Genomic DNA, 25,553 nt, shown 5'->3' on the forward strand with positions numbered 1-25,553 from the left:
GACAGGATAGTGACATCTCTGATAGGATTTCCGTTTCTCTCTTTTATCTTGTTCACCTTCATTGCTTTCTGTTTCCCTCCTGGTGTTTGATAAGGTGTTTACCAAGACTCGTTTTCACGGCCACATCTCCTTCCTCAGCGACTGTCTCTGGCTCCGACTTATTTCACATGGATTCCAATTGAAGTTCCATCTTCTCGCCGCATCTTGAGATCCGCACTCAGTGCTATGCGCTACCACATGTACACACTTGACCTCTCTCTCCAGAAGCACCGCCTCACCTTATCTCAAAGCTGTTCTGCTCCACAGTTTCATTTCATCCTTCATCTTATCCAACGCATTAACAAACTTTTTTTTATCTCTTCCTTTCAGGTGTTAAGGAACTCAAGCTCCAGCAGCTCATGGGTACCAATGTCCCTCCAGATCCTTCTTCCCCTTCACTTCCCTCTGACTCCATCCCTTCTCCGAATCTGACCCCTTGCTGTTTGTTCACAATACCCTCTGACCATGCCATCTCTGATGCTGAACGATCTGTACTTAACAAAGGACTCGGTTTTATCCCCTTACGCCCCCACCTCAATGTATTTCGCACTCAGCATGACGTTAAGCTCTTCTTCCATCGTCTTTGCCTCTGGGATCACTTCTTTGACCAGGAGTCCTCCCCCCGACCAGCGGACCCTTTCACCTGCCTCCAGTATTCTCCCTCCATCTGGACCTCACCCTCTGGCCTGTTACCCACCTTTGATCTTTTCATCAAGAACTGTCGGCATGACATCAGCCGTCTCAATTTCTCTGCTCCCCTCGTTCACTCTAACCTGTCTCCCTCTAAACTTGCTGCACTCCGTTCTCTCAGGTCTAACTCCAACATTGTGATCAAATTTGCTGACAAGGGTGGTGCTGTTGTTGTCTGGCATACCGATCTCTACCTTGCAGAGGCTGAGCGCCAACTCTCAGACACTTCTTCCTACCTTGCCCTGGATCATGACCCCACCACCGAACATCTCCAGGACTGTCACTGATCTCATCTCCTCCAGAGATCTTCCCTTTACAGCTTCCGACATCGTAGGCCAGCATCCCCGACTGCCCGCTTCTACCGCCTTCCCAAAATCCACAAACAGGACTGTCATGGTAGACCCACCGTTTCAGCGTGTTCCTGCTCCACTGAACTTATTTCTTCCTATCTTGAATCTATCTTTTCTCCCCTGGTCCAGTCTCTTCCCAACTACATCTGTGACTCTTCTGATGCCCTACATCATTTTGACAATTTCCAGTTTCCTGACCCTAACTGCCTCCTCTTCATTATGGACATCCAATCTCTCTGCACCTCCACCCCCCCAACCTGGACAGTCTGAGGGCTCTCCGCTTCTTCGAATAGAGGCCCAACCAGTCCCCATCCACCACCACCCTCCTCCACCTGGCTGAACTTGTTCTGACATTGAACAACTTCTCCTTCAACTCCACTCACGTCCTTCAAATAAAAGGTGTTGCTATCGGTACCCAGACGCATCCTAGTTATGCCTGTCTTTTTGTGGGATATGTCGAACATTCCTTGTTCCAGTCCTACTCAGGCCCCCTTCCTCACCTCTTTTTCTGGCACATTGATGGCTGTATCAGTGCTGCTTCCAGTTAGTGCCCGAACTGGAAAACCTCATCAACTTTGCTTCCAATTTCCACCCTTCTCTCACCTTTACATGGTCTATAAAAGAACAAAGAATGGTACAGCACAGGAACAGGCCATTCGGCCCTCCAAGCCTGCACCGATCTTGATGCCTATCTAAAACAAAACCTTCTGCACTTCTGGGGACCGTATCCTTCTATTCCCAACCTATTCATGTATTTGTCAAGATGTCTCTTAAACGTCGCTATCATACCTGCTTCCACCACATCCCCCAGCAGCAAGTTCCAGGCACTCACCACCCTCTGTGTAAAAAAACTTGCCTCACACATTCCCTCTAAACTTTGCCCCTCACACCTTAAACCTATGTCCCCTAGTAACTGACTCTTCCACCCTGGGAAAAAGCTTCTGACTATCCACTCTGCCCATGCCACTCATAACTTTGCAAACCTCTATCATGTCGCCCCTCCACCTCCGTCATTCGACACTTCCCTTCCCTTCCTCGACTTCTCTGTCTCCATCTCTGGGGATAAGCTGTCCACTAATATTCATTATAAGCCTGCTGACTCCCACGGCTACCTTGAGTACACTTCCTCACACTCTGTTTCCCAGAGTGGTCTGATGATGCCACTTTCCACAACAGCACTTCTGACTTGTCTTCCTTTTCCCTCAACCGAGGATTCCACCCCCACTGTGTTGACAGGGCCCTCGACCGTGTCCGACCTATTTCCTGCACTTCTGCCCTCAACCCTTCCCCTTCCTCCCAGAACCGTGACAGGGTTCCCCTTGTCCTCACTTTCCACCCCACCAGCCGCTATATCCAAAGGATCATCCTCAGCCATTTTCGCCACCTTTAGCGTGATGCCACCAACAAACACATCTTCCCTTCCCCTTCCCGTCAGCATTCCAAAGGGATTGTTCCCTCCGCAACACCCTGGTCCACTCATCCATCACCCCCGACACCTCGTCCCCTTTCCACTGCACCTTTCCTTTTACCTCCTCTCTCCTCACCATCCAAGGCCCCAAACACTCCTTCCAGGTGAAACAGCAATTTACTTGTAATTCCTTCAAGTTAGTATACTGTATTCGCTGCTCACAATGCAGTCACCTCAACACTGGGGAGACCAAACGCAGATTGGGTAAGCGCTTTGCTGAACACCTCCGCTCAGTCGAAAACATGACCCCGAGTTTTCGGTTGCTTGCCATTTCAACACACTCCCCTGTTTTCACGGCCACATTTCTGTCCTTCGCTGCTGCAGTGTTCCAGTGAACATCAACACAAGCTCGAGGAGCAGCACCTGATCTTTTGATTAGGCACTCTACAGCCTTTTATTTTTTATTTATTTAGAGATACAGCACTGAAACAGGTCCTTCGGCCCACCGAGTCTGTGCCGACCATCAACCACCCATTTATACTAATCCTACACTAATCCCATATTCCTACCACATCCCCACCTTCCCCTACCACCTACCTATACTAGGGGCAATTTATAATGGCCAATTTACCTATCAACCTGCAAGTCTTTTGGCTGTGGGAGGAAACCGGAGCACCCGGCAAAAACCCACGCAGACACAGGGAGAACTTGCAAAATCCGCACAGGCAGTACCCAGATTTGAACCTGGGTCGCTGGAGCTGTGAGGCTGCGGTGCTAACCACTGCGCCACTGTGCCGCCACTTGTGGGCTCAACCTTGAGTTAGAGTCATAGAGTTATACAGCACAGAAACAGGCCCTTCAGCCTTCAAGCCTATCTATTTTAATCCCATTTTCCAGCACTTGACCCAAGTATATAAAAAGTTAAATGATTGATTTTCTTCTGTTCATTGTCTCTGGATCACTGTGACTCTCCCCACTGACCCGGTCCTGAAGTCTCTTGCGAATTCTGATTTACTTCTTAAGTGTTGTGAGGGTTCCTGGCTCTACCACCCCTTCAGGCAGGGTTTTCCAGATTCCAATCACCCTCTGGATGAAAAAAGTTTTCCTCAAATCCCCTCTAAACCTCCTGCCCCTTACCTTAAATCTATTCCCACTGGTTATTGACCCCTCCGCTAAGGGAAAAAGTTTCTTCCTATCTACCCTATCTATGCCCCTCATAATTTTGTATACCTCAATCAGGTCCCCCCCTCAACCTTCTCTGCTCTAAGAAAAACAACCCTAGCCTATCCAGTCTTTCTTCATAGCTGAAATGCTCCAGCCCAGGCAACATCCTGGTGAATTGCCTCTGCACCCTCTCCATTGCGATCACATCCTTCCTATAGTGTGGCAACCAGAACTGTACACAGTACTCCAGCTGTGGCCTAACTAGCATTTTATACAGCTCCATCATAACCTGCCTGCTCATATATTCTGTGTCTCAGCTAATAAAGGCAAGTATCCCATATGTCTTCCTAACCACCTTATCTACTTGTGCTGCTGCCTTCAGTGATCTATGGACAAGTACACCAAGATCCCTCTGACCCTCTGTACTTCCTAGGGTCCTACTATCCATTGTATATTCCCTTGCCTTGTTAGTTTACTACTTAGAACCTATATCCTCGTATAGTCCTCGCAAAATGCATCACCTCACACTTCTCAGGATTAAGTTCCATTTGCCACTGCTCTGCCCATCTTACCAGCCCATCTATATCGTCCTGTAATCTAAGGCTTTCCTCCTCACTATTTACAACACCACCAATTTTCATGTCATCTGCAAACTTACTGATCATACCTCCTATATTCATGTCTAAATCATTAATGTACACTACAAAGAGCAAGGGTCCCAGCACCGATCCCTGCGGTACACCACTGGTCACAGGTTTCCAATTGCAAAAACAACCCTTGACCTTCACCCTCTGCTTCCTGCCACTAAGTTAATTTTGGATCCAATTTGCCAAATTGCCCTGGATCTCATGGGCTTTTACCTTCTTAACCAATCTCCCACGCGGGACCTTATCAAAAACCTTACTGAAGTCCATGTAGACTACATCAACTGCTTTATCCTCATCTACACACCTAGTCACCTCCTCGAAAAATTCAGTCAATTTGTTGGACGTAATAAATAAAAAATATAATAAATGATCTCTCCGTGACAAAGCCAAGCTGACTATCCTTGATTAATCCCTGCCTCTCCAAGTGGAGATTAATCCCGTCCCTCAGAATTTTTTCCAATTTTTTTAGAGATACAGCACTGAAACAGGCCCTTCGGCCCACCGAGTCTGTGCCAACCATCAACCACCCATTTATACTAACCCTACAGTAATCCCATATTCCTACCACCTACCTACACTAGGGGCGATTTACAATGGCCAATTTACCTATCACCTGCAAGTCTTTGGCGGTGGGAGGAAACCAGAGCACCCAGCGAAAACCCACACGGTTACAGGGAGAACTTGCAAACTCCGCACAGGCAGTACCCAGAATTGAACCCGGGTCCCTGGAGCTGTGAGGCTGCGGTGCTAATCACTGCGCCACTGTGCCGCCCATTGTTTCCCTACCACTGATGTTAGACTCACTGGCCTGTAATTACCTGGTTTATCCCTACTACCCTTCTTGAATAATGGTACCACAGTCATGGTCCTCCAATCCTCTGGCAGTTCACCTGTGGCCAGAGAGGATTTGAAAATTTGTGTCAGAGCCCCTGCAATCTCCTCCCTTACCTCACATAGCAGCCTGGGATACATCTCATCTGGGCCTGGGAATTTGTCCACTTTTAAGCCAGCTAAAACTGCTAATACCTCCATACCTCCTCCCTTTCAATGCTAATTTGTTCAAGTTTATCACAATCCCCCTCCCTAATCTCTACACTTACATCGTCCTTCAACAATTGCAGAGCATGACTGGCCTTTTATTATATTTTCCTTTTTTTAAATTATTTTATTTTTTAACCTTGCGCCTGTTGTTCAGGTGCACAGAGCTGCTCATTACTTTGCCATTAACACTGTCTCTGGTCTCATGCTTTGATTTTCAACACAAGCATTCACATACTCTTTGCCTTTGTCCCATGACAGCTTTGTTATTTAATCTCTCCTGCTCTCTACCCGATCATAGACCTTCCCTTTTGTTCTCCTCCCACCAACGCCTCCAACCACCACCACCACCCCCCCCCCCCCCACCACCTACTTCACTTGCTTAAAACTGAATTCTTTTCTGGCCTTTGCCAGTTCTGATTGAAAGGTTACAGTTGTATAAGACTTTGGTTCAGCCACATTTGGAATACTGCGTGCAGTTCTGGTCGCCACATTACCAAAAGGATGTAGATGCTTTGGAGAGGATGCAGAGGAGGTTCACCAGGATGTTGCCTGGTATGGGGGGTGTTAGCTATGAAGAGAGGTTGAGTAGATTAGGATTATTTTCATTAGAAAGACAGAGGTTGAGGGGGGACCTGATTGAGGTGTACAAAATCACGAGAGGTATAGACAGGGTGGATAGCAAGAAGCTTTTTCCCAGAGTGGGGGATTCAATTACTAGGGGTCACGAGTTCAAAGTGAGAGGGGAAAAGTTTAGGGGGGATATGCGTGGAAAGTTCTTTACGCAGAGGGTGGTGGGTGCCTGGAACGCGTTGCCAGCGGAGGTGGTAGATGCGGGCACGATAGCGTCTTTTAAGATGTATCTAGACAGATACATGAATGGGCAGGAAGCAAAGAGATACAGACCCTTAGAAAATAGGCGACAGGTTTAGATAGAGGATCTGGATCGGCGCAGGCTTGGAGGGCCGAAGGGCCTGTTCCTGTGCTGTAATTTTCTTTGTTCTTTGACCTGAAACGTTATCTCTGCTTCTCTCTCCACAGATGCTGCCTGACCTGCTGAGAATTTCCAGCAATTTCTGTTTTTATTCAGGAAAAGCTATTGCTGATAACCAAAAACAAGGAAATCCTACAGAACAAACCAATCAATCAAATTCCTCAATTTTTGCAATGACTTTGTTGCTATGTTCAATTCTGAGAGGTTCGCCAACATTATATTCAACTGAACATAGGTTAATATATAAACTCACCATAAAAATTCTTCACAAATTTTCTCCATCATGCCTATCAAATGCCTGGGGCCTGGATTATGCTCTATTCTTGGAACTTGGCTTCTTTTCTCTACTGCAAGTTGTCTTCTTATACCCTTCTCCCATGCCTCCTCCACCCTCGCCTCCACAGGTCCAAGGAGTTCATGGACTTCTTCATCACTAAACTTGAGATCATCTATTTCAGCTACCTCAGCACTTCCCTCTCTTCCCCAGCCCACTGGTCCAAACCTCCTCTAAGGTTCCTCCTGCTCTAGCCTTTAAGTCGCATCTTTCTCTAGCTTCTCTCCAACCTGCCCTCATGCCCTCTCCGTTATCATCTTGTCCATGAGACCCATTTCCTGCTCCCCTAATCTAGGTTGACAGACCAGCACAGTACTGAGCGAGTTCTGCACTGTCATATGTCTTTCGGATGAAACATTAAACCAAGGCCCCATCTGCCGTAGTCTGTAAAAGATCCCATGGCACTAATCTGAAGAAGAGCAGCAGAGTTATCCGGTTTGTGAACATCAACGCAAGCTCGAGGAACAGCATCTCATCTACCGATTAGGCACACTACAGCCTGCCGGACTGAACATTGAGTTCAATAATTTCAGAGCATGACAGCCCCCCACTTTACTTTCATTTTTAGTCATTTTTAGTTATTTTTTCTTCCTTTTTTTTGCATTCCTTTTTACATTTTTTACAATCTTTTTTTGCATTTATTTCATTTCATCTTAGTTTGTTCAGTTTGCTTACCCACTGTTTTTTTCAGGTTGTTTTTCTTCAGGTTTGCACTTGCTGATGTTCAATATTCAGTATATTCACACCTAATCTGTACTAATGCTTTGTCTTTCAACACACCATTAACATATTGTTTGCCTTTGCTCCGTGACCTTTTGGTCAGCTATGTGGCCTGGTCCAATCTGCACCTTCTCCTTTGTTATCTCTTGCCCAACCCCCACCTCACTTGTTTATAATCTGTGACTTTTCTAATATTTGTCAGTTCCGAAGAAACGTTAACTCTGCTTCTCTTTCCACAGATGCTGCCAGATCTGCTGAGTGAATCCAGCATTTCTTGTTTTTGTTTCAGATTTCCAGCATCCGCAGTATTTTGCTTTTATTTTAGAGTTATCCGAGTGTCTTGGCTAATATTTGTCCCTCGGTCAACATAATAAATAAACAGATTATCTGGTAATTATCACATTGCTCTTTGTGGGAGCTTTCTGTACGCAAATTAGCTACCATGTTCCCTTCATCACAACAGTGACAGCACTTCAAAAGTACTTCATTGGCTGTAAAGCAGTTTGGGACGTCCAGTGTTCATGAAAGGTGCTATATAAATGCAAGCCTTTCTTTTTATTGACCGTATTCCCACAAAACTGCTGACCATCGATCTTCCCTTCCTGGTCATCCATGTCATCTAATATTGTTAACGACTCTGTCTCCTCAGGTATTGTCCCCCCTCTCGTTCACCCTCCTGCTCAAAAGACCCTCCATCCTTGCAAATTATTGTCCGATCTCCAAACTCCATTTCCACTCCAAAGTGGCACTGCAGTTCTTGAACCTCCCAAGTCCAAGTCCATCTCCCTGGGAACTGTATGTTTGAATCCTCCAATCAGGTTTCCATGCTCGCACTGTACCAGAACGGCTCTTATCGAAGTCACAAACAACATCCTATGTGACTGTGACAGTGTGAACTATCCCTTCTTGGCTTCTCTGCAGCTTCTGACACTGTTGACCATACCATCCTCCTCCAACGCCTCTCCACCATCATCCAGTTGGACTGCACTCACCTGGTTCCATTCTTAGCTACCTCTTATCTATCTAGTCATGGCTGGAGAATCACCTGCAATGGCTTCTCTTCCTGCTCCTGCACCATTACATGTTCTGCCCCCTAGGATCCATCCTTGGTCCCCTCCTGTTTCTCATCTACATGCTGCCTCTCGGTGACACCATCCGAAAACAGCGTCAGGTTCCACATGTATGCTGACAACACACAGTTCTCTCTCACCACCAACTCTCTTGATCCCTCCACTGTTTAAATTGTTTTTCTGCTTGTCTGACAGCCAATACTGGATGAGCAGAAATTTTGTCCAACTAAAATATTGGGAAGACCAAAGCCATTGTCTTCGGTCACCACCACAAACTCAGTTCTCTAGCCATCACCTCCAGCCTTGTCCCTGGCAGTTGTCTAGGGCTGAACCTGACTGTTGGATTGTATTTGATCCCCTAGATGGATTTCCTACCATACATCCGCATCATCACTAAGACCACCTATTTCCACCTCCATAACACCATCCGACTCTGTCCCACCTTAGCTCATCTGCTGAAACACTCATCCATGCCTTTGTTGCCTGTAGAGTTGACTATTCCAATGCACTGCTGGGCAGCCTCCCATCTTCCACTCTCCATAGACTTCCAAAACACTGCTGCCTGTATCCTATCTCGTACCTTGTCCTGATCACCCATCACCCTTGCGCTGCCTTACCTACATTGCTTCCTGATTAAGCACTACCTCAATTTTAAAATTCTCGTCCTTATTTTCAAATCCCTCCATGTCTCACCCCTTGCTATCGCTGTAACCTCCTCCAGCAATACAGCCCTCACATATCTGCGCGCATCCAATTCTAGCCTCTTGCACTTCTCTGGTTTTAATCACTCCACCATTGGTGGCTGTTCCTTCAACTGCTGAGGTCCTAAGCTATGGAATTCCCTCTTTAACCTCTCTGCCTATCTCCTCCTTTAAGATTCTGCATAAAACCTACTTTTCATCTGCGCTAATACGCTCCTTACGTGGCTTGTCGTCGCTATTTTTGATAATGATCCTGGAAGTGGCTTGGGAATTTCACTTCATTAACGACACTATATAAATGCATGTTATTGGGATGTTTAAACTGGGCCATAAGTCTTGATATTTCGACTCTGCGTGGGTTCCACCTCTCGTTCATCTGCACATGACTTCTTGGTTTTCCTGTGTGACTGTAGCCAAAGTTTCATTCCTTGTGTGGCTCCATTATGTGCTCCTGGTTCAGCTGTGCATTGTTTGTATTCTCCAGGGGACCGATGCGACTTTCTGCTTCTGATACTGTGGTGCTAAGTTTGCTCCTACTGGTGCAACGCCAACTGCTATTTGATAAGTGTTAAAGCTCAGTTGCTTGGCACAGTACCTGTGCATCCAGTTGGGTACAGAATCACTTTTTCAGTGTTAAATCAGGAAGCAGTTGCAAGAACTATTCTGTAACGATTTACTGATTAAGTCACATTCCATGTCTGCTCCTGTGGTTGAGGGGTAGGTGTTTGAGGCCTCTGAGTTTTAGTTACAAGTTATGTCAATGTTTGAGTTCACCTGCAGCATCATGTAATGTACTGTGGTGCGATCTTTGACATTGTCAGAAACAGCTGCTATGGCTAAGATGGATGCTGACCAAAGAATTTAATACTGAGTCCCAGCAGAATGTGGCTAAAGATGTGATGAATGATGCTTTATTTGCATACCAGGCTCTTCAAGGAATGAAGACTCCAAAGTTGGTAGTTGTGTCATTGGTGTCTAAGTAATGAAAAATACCTGCAAAATGTGGGTTTGAATCTCATTTTGAAACTAATATCAGAATCAGTTGAATCTATGGATCCTTGTGAACTTTACATTTACTCAAAATAATGAGCTTTATTCTTGGCATGGAGGGCAAGTTTCAGTGATTCTTAGTGGTTAGGACAGTTATGAAGTCCCCCATCCATTCATTTTCCAGGAAGAGTTCAAATCTCACTTGACTCAAGTAATTATGGTGCTGAAGATGGGTCCATCTACTTATTTTTTGAGCTTTGAAAGGATGAGTCACTTAGTTGATATCCACAGAAATTGATATTTTACTTATAGTCAGCTCCAGTGATTCCACAAAAAGTCAATGTCCTTTCATAATACTACTGTTGTGGTTTAACTTTGAAATCCGATTGGTATTTATTTGTCTTCCATAAATTCTTGGACTTTTGTATGAAACCATGCAATGTGTAAACTTCAAGTTACACAAATTATTGCCCTTTAATCAGATGAATTGGTCAGTTGCATTGCCAGTTTCAATGATACAAACTTTGACCAGTAGGAGGTGGTGCTCACTCTGTTTATGTAAATCACAAACTTCTGTGTGGTAGATGCTCACCTGCAATAAAACTGTTGTGTAAAATAAACAGGATTATAACAGCTAAATTATTAATTGTTTCCCATTTTCCACCATTACTACTGCTGTGTCCTATCCAGACTTTTGTTTTGCATTATTGTATCTACATCAGTCTTATGCATTTTCCATATTGTCATTTGTAAACTTACAAGATATATTTAACTTAAGGTAGTTCCATAATATATTTACAAACTTACTATTTATCATAAGTGCTTCATTATTCTAAAATTAACATTCCTCATATGGGATTCTGAACTTGGATAGATTTTTAGCTGTGCTGCCTGAGCATGAACCTGGGCAGAGTGCAGGGAGGATCCTTATTGTTATTTCAGTGAAGAAAATTGGGTGGAATTTGCTTCGGGTATGCAATCTTCCCTGCCTGATTTTCCGTTTGACGCACTGCCCAGGCAATGCTTGCCCAAATAGTACAGTTAAAATCAGCCTTTGTTCGCATGTACACTATATGGGTGCAAGTACAGTCTAAAAGTTGGTGATATTAGCAGTTGAACACATTAATACTTGTCTATTCGCTTTTTAAAAAATGTACATAAGCTATTTTATTTGTTTTAATACAATGTTGCAAACCTGCCTTAAGCTTATATTGACAGCAGTAATTTCTAGGCTAGTGTTCTTTTCATTTGCTCTGTTTTTGGTCTTGCCTTCTGTTTCTCCAGTTTTAAATCAAATCATAGTTGGATGACGGAGTGCTCTGTTAATGTGACAGAAATGACCAACGTGAAGAATTTTTGTTGCAGTGCCAGGATGCTTTTTCTTTTTTAAAATAAAATCTCATCACCAGTGGCAGCCAGATGAAGAATATGGCTTTTGACATGCAAGTGCTCTTTGGCATGATAGCTGGCCACATCTGGATCTGTGACCAGGTTTATCTCCCTTCATATGAAAGGTTCCTATATTCTTAAATCGGGAAAAAAAGCTCAGTTTTTGGCTTGATTTTTCTGAAAATGGTGTAGCCAAGCATTTATTGGAACATTAAATACATCTCTAAATTTAATTTCCAACTGTTATAATTTAAGAAAATAACACAATTAAATTTGATAGTTGGAATTCTGTAAGACAAAACACCCTGACCATTATTTCTTATAACAGGGTGCAGTTTAAAAGTATTTAAGATGTGCTATTGGGCCCGGTTTTAATTGTCTTTTCTTCTATGTTATTACTAGATGAAACCTATGGAAACAACTTGATTTCAACTGTGATTGACAGCTATAACTGTTCTGACTCCAGCGATATAGAATTGAGTGATGACTGGGTTGGCAAGAAATCTCCAAAGATCTCCCGAGCTAGCAAATCCCCCAAACTACCCAGGTACACAAAAGACTCGAGACTAACCAGTTTGATGACTTGAGTTTTTTTTAATGAAAAAGATTTTCAAAAGAAAGACCTTTTTTCTCCCCATAACCCCTTCCCTTTGGTTATGCTTTATTGATACTATAGCTGTCAACTGAAGAATTTTAAGAACACAAGAAATCGGAGCCATTTAGCCCTTGAAGCCTGCTCCGGCATTCAGTAAGATCATGGCTGATCTTCTACCTCAACTCCAGTTTCCCGCCCTATCCCTAGCTTCCTTTAGTATCCAAAAATGTTGTACTGCTTTCCTTTGAATTTGAAGGTAGTGCAAAACTTTCTACTTGGATACGTGTAAGTGCATTTATATAGTGCCTTTAATGTAATAATATGTAATAATAATAATGTAGGCAGGATCCCCAAAGACACATTGTACAGCGAGCTCGCCACTGGTATCAGACCCACCGGCCGTCCATGTCTCCGTTATAAAGACGTCTGCAAACGCGACATGAAATCATGTGACATTGATCACAAGTCGTGGGAGTCAGTTGCCAGCATTCGCCAGAGCTGGCGGGCAGCCATAAAGACAGGGCTAAATTGCGGCGAGTCGAAGAGACTTAGTAGTTGGCAGGAAAAAAGACAGAGGCGCAAGGGGAGAGCCAACTGTGCAACAGCCCCAACAAACAAATTTCTCTGCAGCACCTGTGGAAGAGCCTGTCACTCCAGAATTGGCCTTTATAGCCACTCCAGGCGCTGCTTCACAAACCACTGACCACCTCCAGGCGCGTATCCATTGTCTCTCGAGATAAGGAGGCCCAAAAGAAAGAAAATAATAATGTAATAAGGCACTTCACAGAAGCACATAAGGAGATAATAGGATAGGTGACTAAAATAAGAACAAAATACTGCAGATGCTGGAACTCTGAAATGAGAATAAAAAGTGCTGGAAATAGCAGCATCTGTGGAGAGAGAAACAGAGTTAACATTTCAGGTCTGTGACTTTTCATCAGAACCCCTGGCCTGGCCTGGCCTGGCCACGCCTGCTGAGTATTTCCTGCACTTTCTGTTCTCAGGTGACTAAAAGTTTGGTCAAAGAGATAGGTTTCAAGGAGCATCTTAAAGGAGGAGAGCGGGGTGTGATGCGGAGAAGTTTAGGAAGGGAATTTCAGAACTCAGGGCCTACAGCAGCTGGTAACAGTAGAGCAATTAAAATCAAGGGAATGCAAGTGGCCAGGAGTGGAGAGATCGGAGGGTTGTAGGACTGGAGCAGGTTACAGATATAGGGAGAGGCGAGGCCATAGAGAGATTTGAAAATAAAGGATGAGTATTTTAAAAGCAGGGCATTGCCAGCCAACGTATGTCGACGAGCAGAGGGGTGATGGGTGAATGGAATTTGGTGCAATTAAGGATATGGGCAGCACAATTTTGGATGAGTTCATTTACGAAGGGTGAAAAGTAACAAAGGATGATAGTTTCAGCAGCATAAGCTGAGGCAGAGGTGGAGGCAGGTATTATTATGGAGGTAGAAGTAGGCAGTCTTAGTGATGGCAAGGATATAAGTTTGGCAGCTCAGCCAGGTCAAATAGGATCCCAAGGTTGCTGATAGTCTAGTTCAGCCTCAGACAGTGGCTAATGAAAGGAATGGATTCAGTGGCTAGGGAATAGAGTGTTTGGCACTGACCGAAAACAGTAGCTTTGGTCTTCCATTTAGTTGGAGGAAATTTTTGTTCACATAAGAGTGGCTGTCAGACAAGTAGCTTGACAAATCAGGACAGTGGAGGGATTGATAATAATTGTGGTGAGGTAGAGCTGGGCATATCAAGGTACATATAGAAGCTGATGTGTTTTTAGATGATGACACCATGGGGTAGCATGTAGATGAAAAGTGAGAGGGGGCTTAGGATAGATGCTTTGGGCAATCCAGAGATTGGAACATTATGCACTTTTGGCCCCATATGGATATCCACCCATGTTTTACCACAGCAGTTTGTTCCCATAAAGCTAGTGAAATTCAGTGCCAGTTTCAGTAAATTCATTACATCATAAAAATGAATAGAAAATGCACCTAATGCTTCGGAAAATATTTCATACATCTCCCAACAACCTAAAAAGGCATTGTCCTGTTGAGTATTTGGCCATGCAAACCATATCCCAAGTGTGATTCTAAATTATTTAATTTCATTTCAGCCAGGGCAGCAGCATATCTGCTAAAATTAGCCCCAGCTGGCTAGGGATAATGTAACTTTAGTGATTGCCACATTTACCTAAACATTATGCTAATCCATGTGCATTTCTCACCAGAATTAATCTTGATGCTAGAAAATCACCCAAACTTTCTCGGGCTAGCCAGGAGATATCAAAGTCTCCACGATTACCAATTGGGAAACCTTCTATTGGTTCCCCAAGCTTAACTCGTAAAGACTTTCCTTTAGAAGATATCACACAGGTATGAAGCTGAATGGGTTTGTTTGATTATTTACTGGAGTTCTCATTATTTTACTAAAGTTAAATATTTAGTGCAAATTGACTTTTAAAAATTATATTTTAGTAGCTACTCATGTCATGTGCAGAGGGTTAAAACAACAAATTGCATACTTAAAATATTAACTACCCATTGAAGATTCATCTAATTTTAAATTTTGGGATGTGTGTTAAGATGATGGGTGTTTGTGTTGGAGAGTGAATATTATCCTCTTTAAATCCAGTGTGATTGTTAATCACTTCTAGGTCAGTTATAAGCATGGGTTATGTACAAGGTAAAGCTCCTACCTTGTCCCAACAATATACCTTAATGTCAAGTTCAAATTCGTGCCTTTTTCTGCATCTGCTTGACAAATCAGAAAATTTTCATGATACTGTAAAGCAGCATTTTGAAAGAAAATGTACTTGTTTGTTTCAGCATAACTATCTTGCTCAGGTCACATCTAACATCTGGGGGACAAAGTTCAAGATTGTAGGACTGGCTTCATTTCTACCAAGTAATCTGGGTGCAGGTAGGAATTCAAAAATTAGTATGCTGTCTAGCAGCATGTTTGCTCCATGTCCCAGTGGAATTCTCCCTATTAATGGAATGAATAATGTATTACTCTATATTACCTGCATTATAATACAAAATGCTTTATAAGACTTAGAGGCCGCAAAATTCATTTGATTAACGCAACTTCTAGCAACACTATGCAGAATTACCTGCAGAGTTCAAGTGCCGCTGGCCACTTCCAAGCGGCGAGAGCTGACTGCAGTGGTGCACGCAGGTGCATCCCCTGTATGCATCGGAAGATCATGTCATCGCCATCGCCAGTGGGCTGATGCAATGTACGAATACTAAAATTGGCCAACAAATGTGCAGGGACCATCATACTCATTTGCTTCTGAAACAACAAATGTTAGGAAACAAGGTGGGCCCTATTCTGCGACGATTTAAAGAGCCACTCAATAAGTTGCAGCTGAGGTGCTTTTGACTTGTGCTCAGGCAAAGTCGGTGGAAGTACTGTGGTGAGTTGCTGGAGGAGTTAGAAGGTTTCTGCTGACCACAGAAAGGCAGAGAATTACATTGCCTTGCATAAATATGGGGGCAGTAATTGCAATGCCACTTGTTCTGCAACATGAGCACGACAGGCAAGGTGAGGAGGGAGGAGAAGGAGGGCTCTTCTTAGAAGGTCCTACCCCGTGAGGGTCTTCCGGGAGCACTAGCCTTACTTGGGGATGAGCCAGAAGTATTGCTTCACCGAGGAGATTGTAACAAAGACCTGGAGCCTCAAACCAGGGTGAGGGCAGCTCTACCAGTACTGTGAAGATTGCAGTCACTCTTTCATTCTTTGCAACTAGTTCCTTCCAGCCAGCAGTTTGTGACAATGACAACGTGACTCAATTCGCTGTCCACAGAATTATCTGGGTGGTGATGGGCACTTTACAGGAGGGGAGGAGACTTCATCCTCTTCTCCCTAAGGGGGGAAACTAGAATGAAAGGGCATGTGGGTTCACTAGCAGGCTTCCTGATTGTGCAGGGCACTATCGAGTGCATACATGTGGCTCTGCAGGCCTCCCACCTCAAGGGGAAACAATACTGCCACCGCGAGGACCACCACTCAATGTGCAGTTGATGTGTGACCATATCGAGAAATCTATCTCAGTGAATGCTTGCTATCCTGGCAGTACCCATGATGCTTTTATCCTGCAGCAGTCAGCAATTCCCACTGTCTTCAGGAGACCAGGACCGATGGCTTCTTGGTGACAAGGGATGCCCCCTCCACGTATGACCAATGAATCCCTTCCATCATTCCATCACAAGCAGTAAAAAGGCTTTCAATGAGAACCATGGCGCCACATGCAACACCATGGACCAAGTCACTGGGGTCCTGAAATAGAGATCTCACTGCTTAAATCACTCGGGAAGGATCTTTGCAGTGCATGCCCAAGAGAGTCTCCATGTTTGTGGTGGTGGCCTCACAATAATGCCACTACCTCCTGTGATCTGGAGGCCACCTTGGGAGGAAGACGAAGGGAGAAGACCACATGCAACTGGACAGAACAAGAGGAACCGCATAGGATTTACTTCAGTTAAAAAGAACTTCCCCACCTCCAACACAGACCCACCATACTTACAGTACATCCATTTCATTCTCCCCATCACAAAGTCCCCTTGGCCTACATCACTCAATGAAGGCCAACAGCAAAAATCTTCAGACAACACCTTTTATCCGGCAATACATCAACAATAGAAAAAGGACCCAATCACCCTGTGTATCCCCTTAGTACTCTCTTGTGGGTGCCTCTGCCTGGCTTAGTGCTCCTATGCAGTATTACCCCTGTGGCTGCAGCATGGCTGGTGGAAGGCTGCTGACTTTTACAGGGGGAGACTGCAGATGGCCTTGGAGGACATCCTTAAGCAGTTCTTGGCCTTGAGAACATACGAACAGAAGAAATGGGGGATAGGAGTAGACCATTCGACACTCAAGCCCACACCACCATTCAATACGATCATGGACGATCTTCTACGTCAACTCTACTTTCCCGTCCGCTCCCCATTTCCCTTGATTCCCTGAGAGATCAAAATTCTATTGATCTCAGTCTTGAATATACTCAATGATGCCCTCTGGGGTAGACAATTCCAAATATTTACAACCTTCTGCATGAAGAAATTTCTACTTTCAGTCCTAAATAATCAACCCCTTATCCTGAGGCTGTGCCCACGTGTTCTAGATTCCCCAGCCAGATGAGACAATCTCTCAGTGTCTACCCTGTCAAGCCCCTTTAGTATCTTGTATGTTTCCATGAGATCACTTCTTATTCTGCTAAATTCCAGAGAGTATAGGCCCAATTTAATTAGCCTCTCACCAAAGGACAATCTTCTCAGTGCAGGAACCAATCTTGTGTATTTTCACTGTACTGCGTCCAAAGTAAGTATATCCTTCCTTAGATATGGAGACCAAAACTGCACACAGTACTACAGGTATGGTCTTCTTTATTCTTGTACTCCAGTCCCCTTGCAATAAAGGCCAACAGACCATTTGTCATCCTAATTGATTGCTGATCCTGTATGCTTGCTTCCTGTTTTTCTTGTACGAGTACACCCAAGTCTCTCTGAACATCAATATTTAAAAGTTTCATGCCTTTACAAAAAATTCTGTTTTTCTATTCTTACTACCAAGGAGAATAACCTCACACTTCCCACATTATACTCCATCTGTCAGCTTGCTGCCCACTCAGTTATCCTCTTTGCAGCCTTTTTGTGTCCTCCTCACAGCTTACATCCCCACCTAACTTTGTATTGTCACCAACTTAGATACTCTCAATCTCTTCGTCTAAGTCATTAATATAGATTGTAAGCAGCTGAGGCCCCAGCACTGGTGCTTGCAGCTCTCCACTAGTTACAGCCTGCCAACTTGAAAATACCCCGTTTATCCCTACTCTCTGCTTCCTGTTGATATACCAATCCTCCATCCTTGCTAAGATATTACCACCAACTCCATGAGCTGTTATTTTGCATATTAAACCTTTTGTGTGGCACCTTATCAAATGACATTTAGAAATTCAAGTAAACTTGAATTATGGGCGGCACAGTGGCGCAGTGGTTAGCACCGCAGCCTCATAGCTCCAGCGACCCGGGTTCAATTCTGGGTACTGCCTGTGTGGAGTTTGCAAGTTCTCCCCGTGTCTGCGTGGGTTTCCTCCGGGTGCTCCGGTTTCCTCCCACAGCCAAAAGACTTGCAAGTTGATAAGTAAATTGGCCATTATAAATTGCCCCTAGTATAGTTAGGTGGTAGGGGAATATAGGGACAGGTGCAGATGTGGTAGGGATATGGGATTAGTGTAGGATTAGTGTAAATGGGTGGTTAATGGTCGGCACAGACTCGGTGGGCCGAAGGGCCTGTTTCAGTGCTGTATCTCTAAATCTAAAAAATCTAAAATCTAAATCTAAACTGCATCTACTGGTTCCCCTTCATTTACCTTACTAGTCACATCTTCAAAAAACTCTTAAGAAATTTGTCAAACATGATTTCCCTTTCGTAAAATCATGTTGACTTTGTCGAATCATAAAGTGCATTGTGAAGACTTCCTTCGAAATAGATTCCAACATTTTCCTGACGACTGGTGTCAGGCTAACTGGTCTGTAGTTCCTTGTTTTCTCTCTCCCTCCTTTCTTGAATAGCGGCCATAGCTAACTTCCAATCCACTGGGACCATCCTAGAGTCTAGGGAATTTTGGGAAATTTGCAGCTACCTCTTTTAGAAATCTAGGATGGAGGCCATCAGGTCCTGGGGATTTGTTGGCTTTTAGTCCCTTAAATTGCTGCAATATTTTTCTCTGCTGATATTAATTACGTTAAATTCCTCACTCTTATTAGTTCCTTGGTTACCCTCTATTTCTGGTATGTAATTTGTGTCTTCTACTGTGAAGACAGACACAAATTATTTGTTCCACGTCTCTGCCATTTTTCTCATTCCCCACGATAATTTCTGCTGTCTCTGCCGTTAAGGGACCAACATTTACTTTAGCTACTCTCCTTTTATATGCTTGTAAAAGTTCTTAAAATCTGATTTTATATTCCTGGCTTGTTTACTCTCATTCTGTTTTATCCCTTTTTATCAACATTTTGGTCGCCCTTTGCTGGTTTCTAAAGCAGTCCCAATCCTCAGGCTTTACAACATTATAAGCTTCTTCTATTAACCTAATACTATCCTTAACTTCAATAGTAAGCGTAAGCCACAAAGGATCATTCTTGCTGCTTGCTTGTTTTTTAATGGAATGTATCTTTGTTGAACTTTTTGAATTGTTTCTTCAAATGTTACCCACTGTTTCTTTCCTGCCGTAGCGTCATAGGCCGGGATTTTCTGGGCCCTTTGAACACAGGGTCAGAAGGTGGGGAGGGGGTTGGCAGAATATTGCGAAGGAAGTCCGATATCTTTATGTCAGATCTGGATTTTCCAAGGGGCGCAAGCATGGTGGGAGGGCAGAATATCTTGACACTTCAAACAAGTAATTGATGTAATTTGCCAATTGAAATGTTGAAAAGGATGTTTCCTGGGCTGGAGCATTTCAGCTATGAAGAGAGACTGAAAAGGCTAGGGTTGTTTTCCTTAGAGCAGAGAAAGCTGAGGGGGGACATTATTGAGGTATACAAAATTATGAGGGGCATTGATGGGTTAGATAGGAAGAAACTTTTTCCATTCGCATAGGGGTCAATAACCAGGGGGCATAGATTTAAGATAAGGGGGAGGAGGTTCAGAGGGGATTTGAGGAAAAATATTTCACTCAGAGGGTGGTTGGAATCTGGAACGCACTGCCTGAAGAGTCAGGAATCCTCACAACATTTAAGAAATATTTAGATGAGCACTTGAAACGCCATAGCATACAAGGCTATGGGCCAAATGCTGGAAAATGGGATTAGAATAGTTAGGTGCTTGATGGCCGGCACAGACACGATGTTTCTGTGCTGTATAACTACTTCTCTATGACTGAAAGAGATTTTATGTAGGTTTTGGAATTTTGCCCGAAGTGCATGGGGTCCACGCGCCATCAGAGCCCAAGCAAGTATATGAAAGCAGCAAGAGCGCAAGAGGTGAGGGCTGGATTCACTTGGTGGCCATCAACTGAAGTCGTGTGTCTTGAAAGGTAAGCTAGAGCAGCGCGGGCATCAGATATCGCTGCCAGGAGTGGGGGTGGGGGGGAGCGGAAGGTGCCTGCTCAGTGCCATCTGGGAACCGGTACTTGTGTGTTTCAAATAGGGAGAAATAGGGTGTGGCGTGGGGAGGGTGGAGGAGCTGCCTGGGTAATAGACCCTGTCAACTCAAGACTGCCTTCCTGTAATGGGCAACGTGCACTCAGGAGGTGGATCCTCTGGTGAGGAGGAGCAGCAAAGACAGAGAGCTGCAGCCACAGGCAGTGGGACAGTAGCAACCTTGGAGTGGGGAGGAAGGAGAGGATGCGGAGCAGACTCTGAGAATCCTCCTGCATGCAGAAGAAGGTATCCCGCAGGGAGGGTCTACCATCAGAGGATGTGCTATTTTCAGATGTCTGAACAGCAGTGTCGTCAAAGACTGCACCTCTCCAGGGAGGCTGTGTGCCATAATTTGGGCGGCGCAGTGGTTAGCACCGCAGCCTCACAGCTCCAGCGACCCGGGTTCAATTCTGGGTACTGTCTGTGTGGAGTTTGCAAGTTCTCCCTGTGTCTGCGTGGGTTTCCTCCAGGTGCTCCGGTTTCATCCCACATGTCAAAGACTTGCTGGTTGATAGGTTAATTGGCCATTATAAATTGCCCCTAGTATAGGTAGGTGGTAGGGGAATATAGGAACAGGTGGGGATGTGGTAGGGATATGGAATTAGTGTAGGATTAGTATAAATGGGTGGTTGATGGTCGGCACAGACTCAGTGGGCCGAAGGGCCTGTTTCAGCGCTGTACCTCTAAACTAAACTAAACATAATGGTGGATGAGCTCAGCCCCAACGTTGGTGGTGGCCACTCAATGCCAGAGGTGCGAAAGGCCACTGTGGCACTAAACTTCTATGCCACCGGTTCATTCCAGGGACCTACTTGAGACATCTGTAGGAACTCCCAGTCTGCGGCGCATCGGTGCATGAAGGTAGTGACCGATGCCCTCTTTAAGAGAGCCAGCAAATACATCCATTTTCGCACCGATCGAGACAGCCAGGTTGAGGGAGCCATTGTGTTCAGGCCCATCGCAGGATTTCCCCAGGTGCACGGTTTGATCGACGGCACGTATGTGGCCATCAAGGCTCCTGCAGGCCAGCCAGTGGCTTTCATTAATAGGAAGGGATTCCACTCATTTAAGGTGCGACATGTCTGTGACCACCACAAATGGAATCTGCAGGTATGTGCATGGTTCCCGGGAAGCAGCCACGATGCTTAAATACTAAGTCCTAGGTGCCGGACCTTTCACAACACCCCCACGCCCATACGTGTTGAAGGATGGATTCTGGGAAACAAAGACAACCCACTAAAGAGATGGATACTTCTGTGAGCATCCAAAGTACAGATGCAGAGGAGAGGTACAACGCAAGCCATGGGGCATCCCAACTAACCATCAAGCAGGCCGTTGGTCTACTGAAGATGCAGTTCAGGCACCTGGATTGATCCGGTGGTGTCCTTTGATATGCTGCAGCACGATCTCTCGTATCGTGGTGGTCTACTGTGCGCCACAGAGGGGAGAGCGATTGAACAATGAGGATATTGTGGAGAACAGTGCCTCCTCAGACGATGAGGATGTGGAGGAAGCTGCTGACTAGGCCATGCATCATGAAGGACCACAGGAAAGGTGCCATGAAATGGGCGCAAGGGAGGCTCGAGACACACTAATTCAGGAACATTTCAGCTGATCTTTGCTATCTGATTCATCCATTCCAATAAAGCATTACTTATCCACTGCACTGTTGCTGTCGCCTTCATTTGCTATCCAATGCCCTGCACCCAGTGATAACTCGATCTCTGGCATGGGGAAAGCGAGGCCCCTCCCAACCAATCCTTGGGGTGAGTTTCATCATATTCTCTATCTTCCTTGTCATCCACGGAGCCCTGGCTTTGGTTCCCTTACCTTTCGCCCTTGTTGAAATGTACCTAGCCTGTACTTGAAACATCTCCTTAAAGATTACCCATTGTTCCATTACGTATTTTCATGGCCTTAACAGATATCTTTGCAGCATCCTTAAACACGGGTGAGGTCCCGGAGGACTGGAGAATTGCTAATGTTCTCCCCTTGTTTAAGAAGGGTAGCAGGGATAATCCAGGTAATTATAGACCGGTGAGCCTGACGTCAGTGGTAGGGAAGCTGCTGGAGAAGAAACTGAGGGATAGGATCTATTCCCATTTGGAAGGAAATGGGCTTATCAGTGATAGGCAACATGGTTTTGTGCAGGGAAGGTCATGTCTTACCAACTTAATAGAATTCTTTGAGGAAGTGACAAAGTTGATTGATGAGGGAAGGGCTGTAGATGTTATATACATGGACTTCAGTAAGGCATTTGATAAGGTTCCTCATGGTAGGCTGATGGAGAAAGTGAAGGCGCATGGGGTCCAAGGTGTACTCGCTAGATGGATAAAGAACTGGCTGGGCAACAGGAGACAGAGAGTAGCAGTAGAAGGGAGTTTCTCAAAATGGAGACGTGTGACCAGTGGTGTTCCACAGGGATCTGTGCTGGGACCACTGTTGTTTGTGATATACATAAATGATTTGGAGGAAAGTATAGGTGGTCTGATTAGCAAGTTTGCAGACGACACTAAGATTGGTGGAGTAGCAGATAGTGAAGGGGACTGTCAGAGAATACAGCAGAATATAGATAGATTGGAGAGTTGGGCAGAGAAATGGCAGATGGAGTTCAATCAGGGCAAATGCGAGGTGATGCATTTTGGAAGATCCAATTCAAGAATGAACTATACAGTAAATGGAAAAGTCCTGGGAAAATTGATGTACAGAGAGTGTTCAGGTCCATTGTTCCCTGAAGGTGGCAACGCAGGTCAATAGAGTGGTCAAGAAGGCATACGGCATGCTTTCCTTCATCGGACGGGGTATTCAATTACTAGGGGACATGAGTTCAAAGTGAAAGGGGAAAGGTTTCGGGGGGATATGCGTGGAACGTTCTTTACGCAGAGGGTGGTGGGTGCCTGGAACGCATTGCCAGCGGAGGTGGTAGATGCGGGCACGATAGCGTCTTTTAAGATGTATCTAGACAGATACATGAATGGGCAGGAAGTAAAGAGATACAGACCCTTAGTAAATAGGCGACATATTTAGATAGAGGATCTGGATCGGCGCAGGCTTGGAGGGCCGAAGGGCTTGTTCCTGTGCTGTAATTTTCTTTGTTCTTTGTTCTTTGTCAATCTTTGGTTCCGTTTTACACTGGCTAGATCCCCTCTGATCCCATTAAAGTCAGCCCACTTCCAATTAAAAGTTCTACTTTAGATTGTTCCTTGCTCTTCTCCATTGCTAATCTCAATCTTATGATACAATGATCACTCTTCGCAAAATTTTCCCCCACAGACACTTGATCCACTTAGCGCACCTCATTCCCTCGCACCTGATCCAACAATGCCTCCTTCCTAGTTGGACTGAGAGCATACTGATTAAGCAAGTTCTCCTGAACACATTTAAGAAATTCCTCCCCCTCCTTATCCTTTAGTTTGACATTATCCCAATCGATATTTGGGTACTTAAAGTCCCCAATATCACCACCTAATAGTTCATGCACATCTCTGTGATTTCCCTGCAGATTTACTCCTCTATCTCTCTCCCTCACTATTTTGAGACCTATAGAATACTCCCAGTAGCGTGAACATGCCTTTTTGTGTCTCAATTCTGATCAAATGGATCCTGTCTTTGCCCCCTCAAGGACATCCTCCTTTTCCAACACGACAATGTCTTCCCTACTCACTACTGCCACCCACCCACCTTTTTTCCTTCCCTATCTTTTCTGAACACTTTGTATCTTTCTTTTTGAACAGCGGTAGCAGTGAGAGTGCGAGCCAGGGGGCAGCTGGGAAGGTAAGTTTCAGTATAAAGTACTTACCGAGTGATTCGGCAGCTTCTTTTTGAACAGCGGTAGCAGTGAGAGTGTGAGCCAGGGGGCAGCTGGGAAGGTAAGTTTCAGTATAAAGTACTTACCTAGTGAATCGGCAGCTTCAGCAGGATAGCAAAAAAAACTGAAAAAGTGACGTCACAGGAAATCTGTGACCTGATTGGCTGGTAGGGAATCTGTACCGAATTTGAAAATAAAACTGATAAAAATTGATTAAAACACTAATTAACTAATTAATAAGTAGAGTAACTAAACCAGAGGGAGGAGATTACTGTATTTCGACAGCATTTAATATTTATTGTAGAAATCTAGCACTAGGGACCATATAGTGAAGTGCATCATAATTTAGTAAGGATTTAATAAGTATTTATTTATTTTATATCAATTAACTAATTAGCGATAGAAATGACAGTTAGAGGGGTGAAGTGCTTCACCTGTGAGATGTGGGAAGTCCGTGACGCTTCCAGCGTTCCGGGCGACTACATCTGCAGGAAGTGTACCCAGTTGCAGCTCCTCACAGACCGCATGGATCGGTTGGAGCAGCAACTGGATGCACTTAGGAGCATGCAGGTGGCGGAAAGCGTCATAGACAGGAGTTTTAGAGAAGTGGTTACACCCAAAGTGCAGGCAGATAGATGGGTGACCGCGAGAAGGGGCAGGCAGTCAGTGCAGGAATCCCCTGTGGCTATCCCCCTCTCTAACAAGTATACCGTTTTGGATACTGTTGGGGGGGATGGCCTATCAGGGGAAAACAGTAGCAGCCAGAGCAGTGGCACCACGGTTGGCACTGTTGTTCAGTAGGGAGGGACAAAGCGCAGAAGAGCAATAGTTATAGGGGACTCTATAGTCAGGGGCACAGATAGGCGCTTCTGTGGACATGAAAGAGACTCCAGGAAGGTATGTTGCCTCCCTGGTGCCAGGGTCAAGGATGTCTCTGAACGGACAGAGGGCATTCTGAAGGGGGAGGGTGAACAGCCAGAGGTTGTGGTACACATTGGTACCAATGACATAGGCAGGAAGAGTGATGAGGTCCTGCAGGGGGAGTTTAGGGAGTTAGGTAGTAAGTTAAAAAAACAGGACCTCTCGGATTGTAATCTCTGGATTACTCCCTGTGCCATCTGCCAGTGAGGCTAGAAATAGGAAGATAGTGCAGCTAAACACGTGGCTGAGCAGCTGGTGTAGAAGGGAGGGTTTCAGATATCTGGACCATTGGGCTCTCTTCAGGGACAGATGGGACCTGCACAAGAAGGACGGGTTGCATCTAAACTGGAAGGGCACTAATATCCTGGCTGCAAGGTTTGCTAGCGTCACTCAGGAGGGTTTAAACTAGTGTGGCAGGGGGGTGGGAACCAGAGCAGTAGGACAGCTAGTGAAGTAAATGAGGAAGACATAGTAAATAAGGCCAGTAAGACTAAGAGGAAGAGCAGGCAGGGAGATGTTGCTGAGCACAGCGGCACTGGTGGTCTG

General features: G+C 45.0%; 1 protein-coding gene across 4 annotated transcripts in view; it reads left to right on the plus strand.

Moving 5' to 3' along the window:
- The window catches only part of tulp4a (TUB like protein 4a), a 560,980-nt gene that overhangs the window by 410,651 nt on the left and 124,776 nt on the right, over positions 1-25,553 (plus strand). For all 4 annotated transcript variants that reach the window (XM_068044726.1, XM_068044727.1, XM_068044728.1 and 1 more), the window contains 3 exons: positions 11,937-12,081; positions 14,362-14,506; positions 14,960-15,053. In XM_068044726.1, the coding sequence (XP_067900827.1) occupies positions 11,937-12,081; positions 14,362-14,506; positions 14,960-15,053 (384 nt within the window). The remainder of the gene's footprint in view (positions 1-11,936; positions 12,082-14,361; positions 14,507-14,959; positions 15,054-25,553) is intronic.

Source organism: Heterodontus francisci, chromosome 13 (assembly GCF_036365525.1).
Source record: "Heterodontus francisci isolate sHetFra1 chromosome 13, sHetFra1.hap1, whole genome shotgun sequence".
In the NCBI taxonomy this organism is placed as follows: Eukaryota; Metazoa; Chordata; class Chondrichthyes; order Heterodontiformes; family Heterodontidae; genus Heterodontus; species Heterodontus francisci.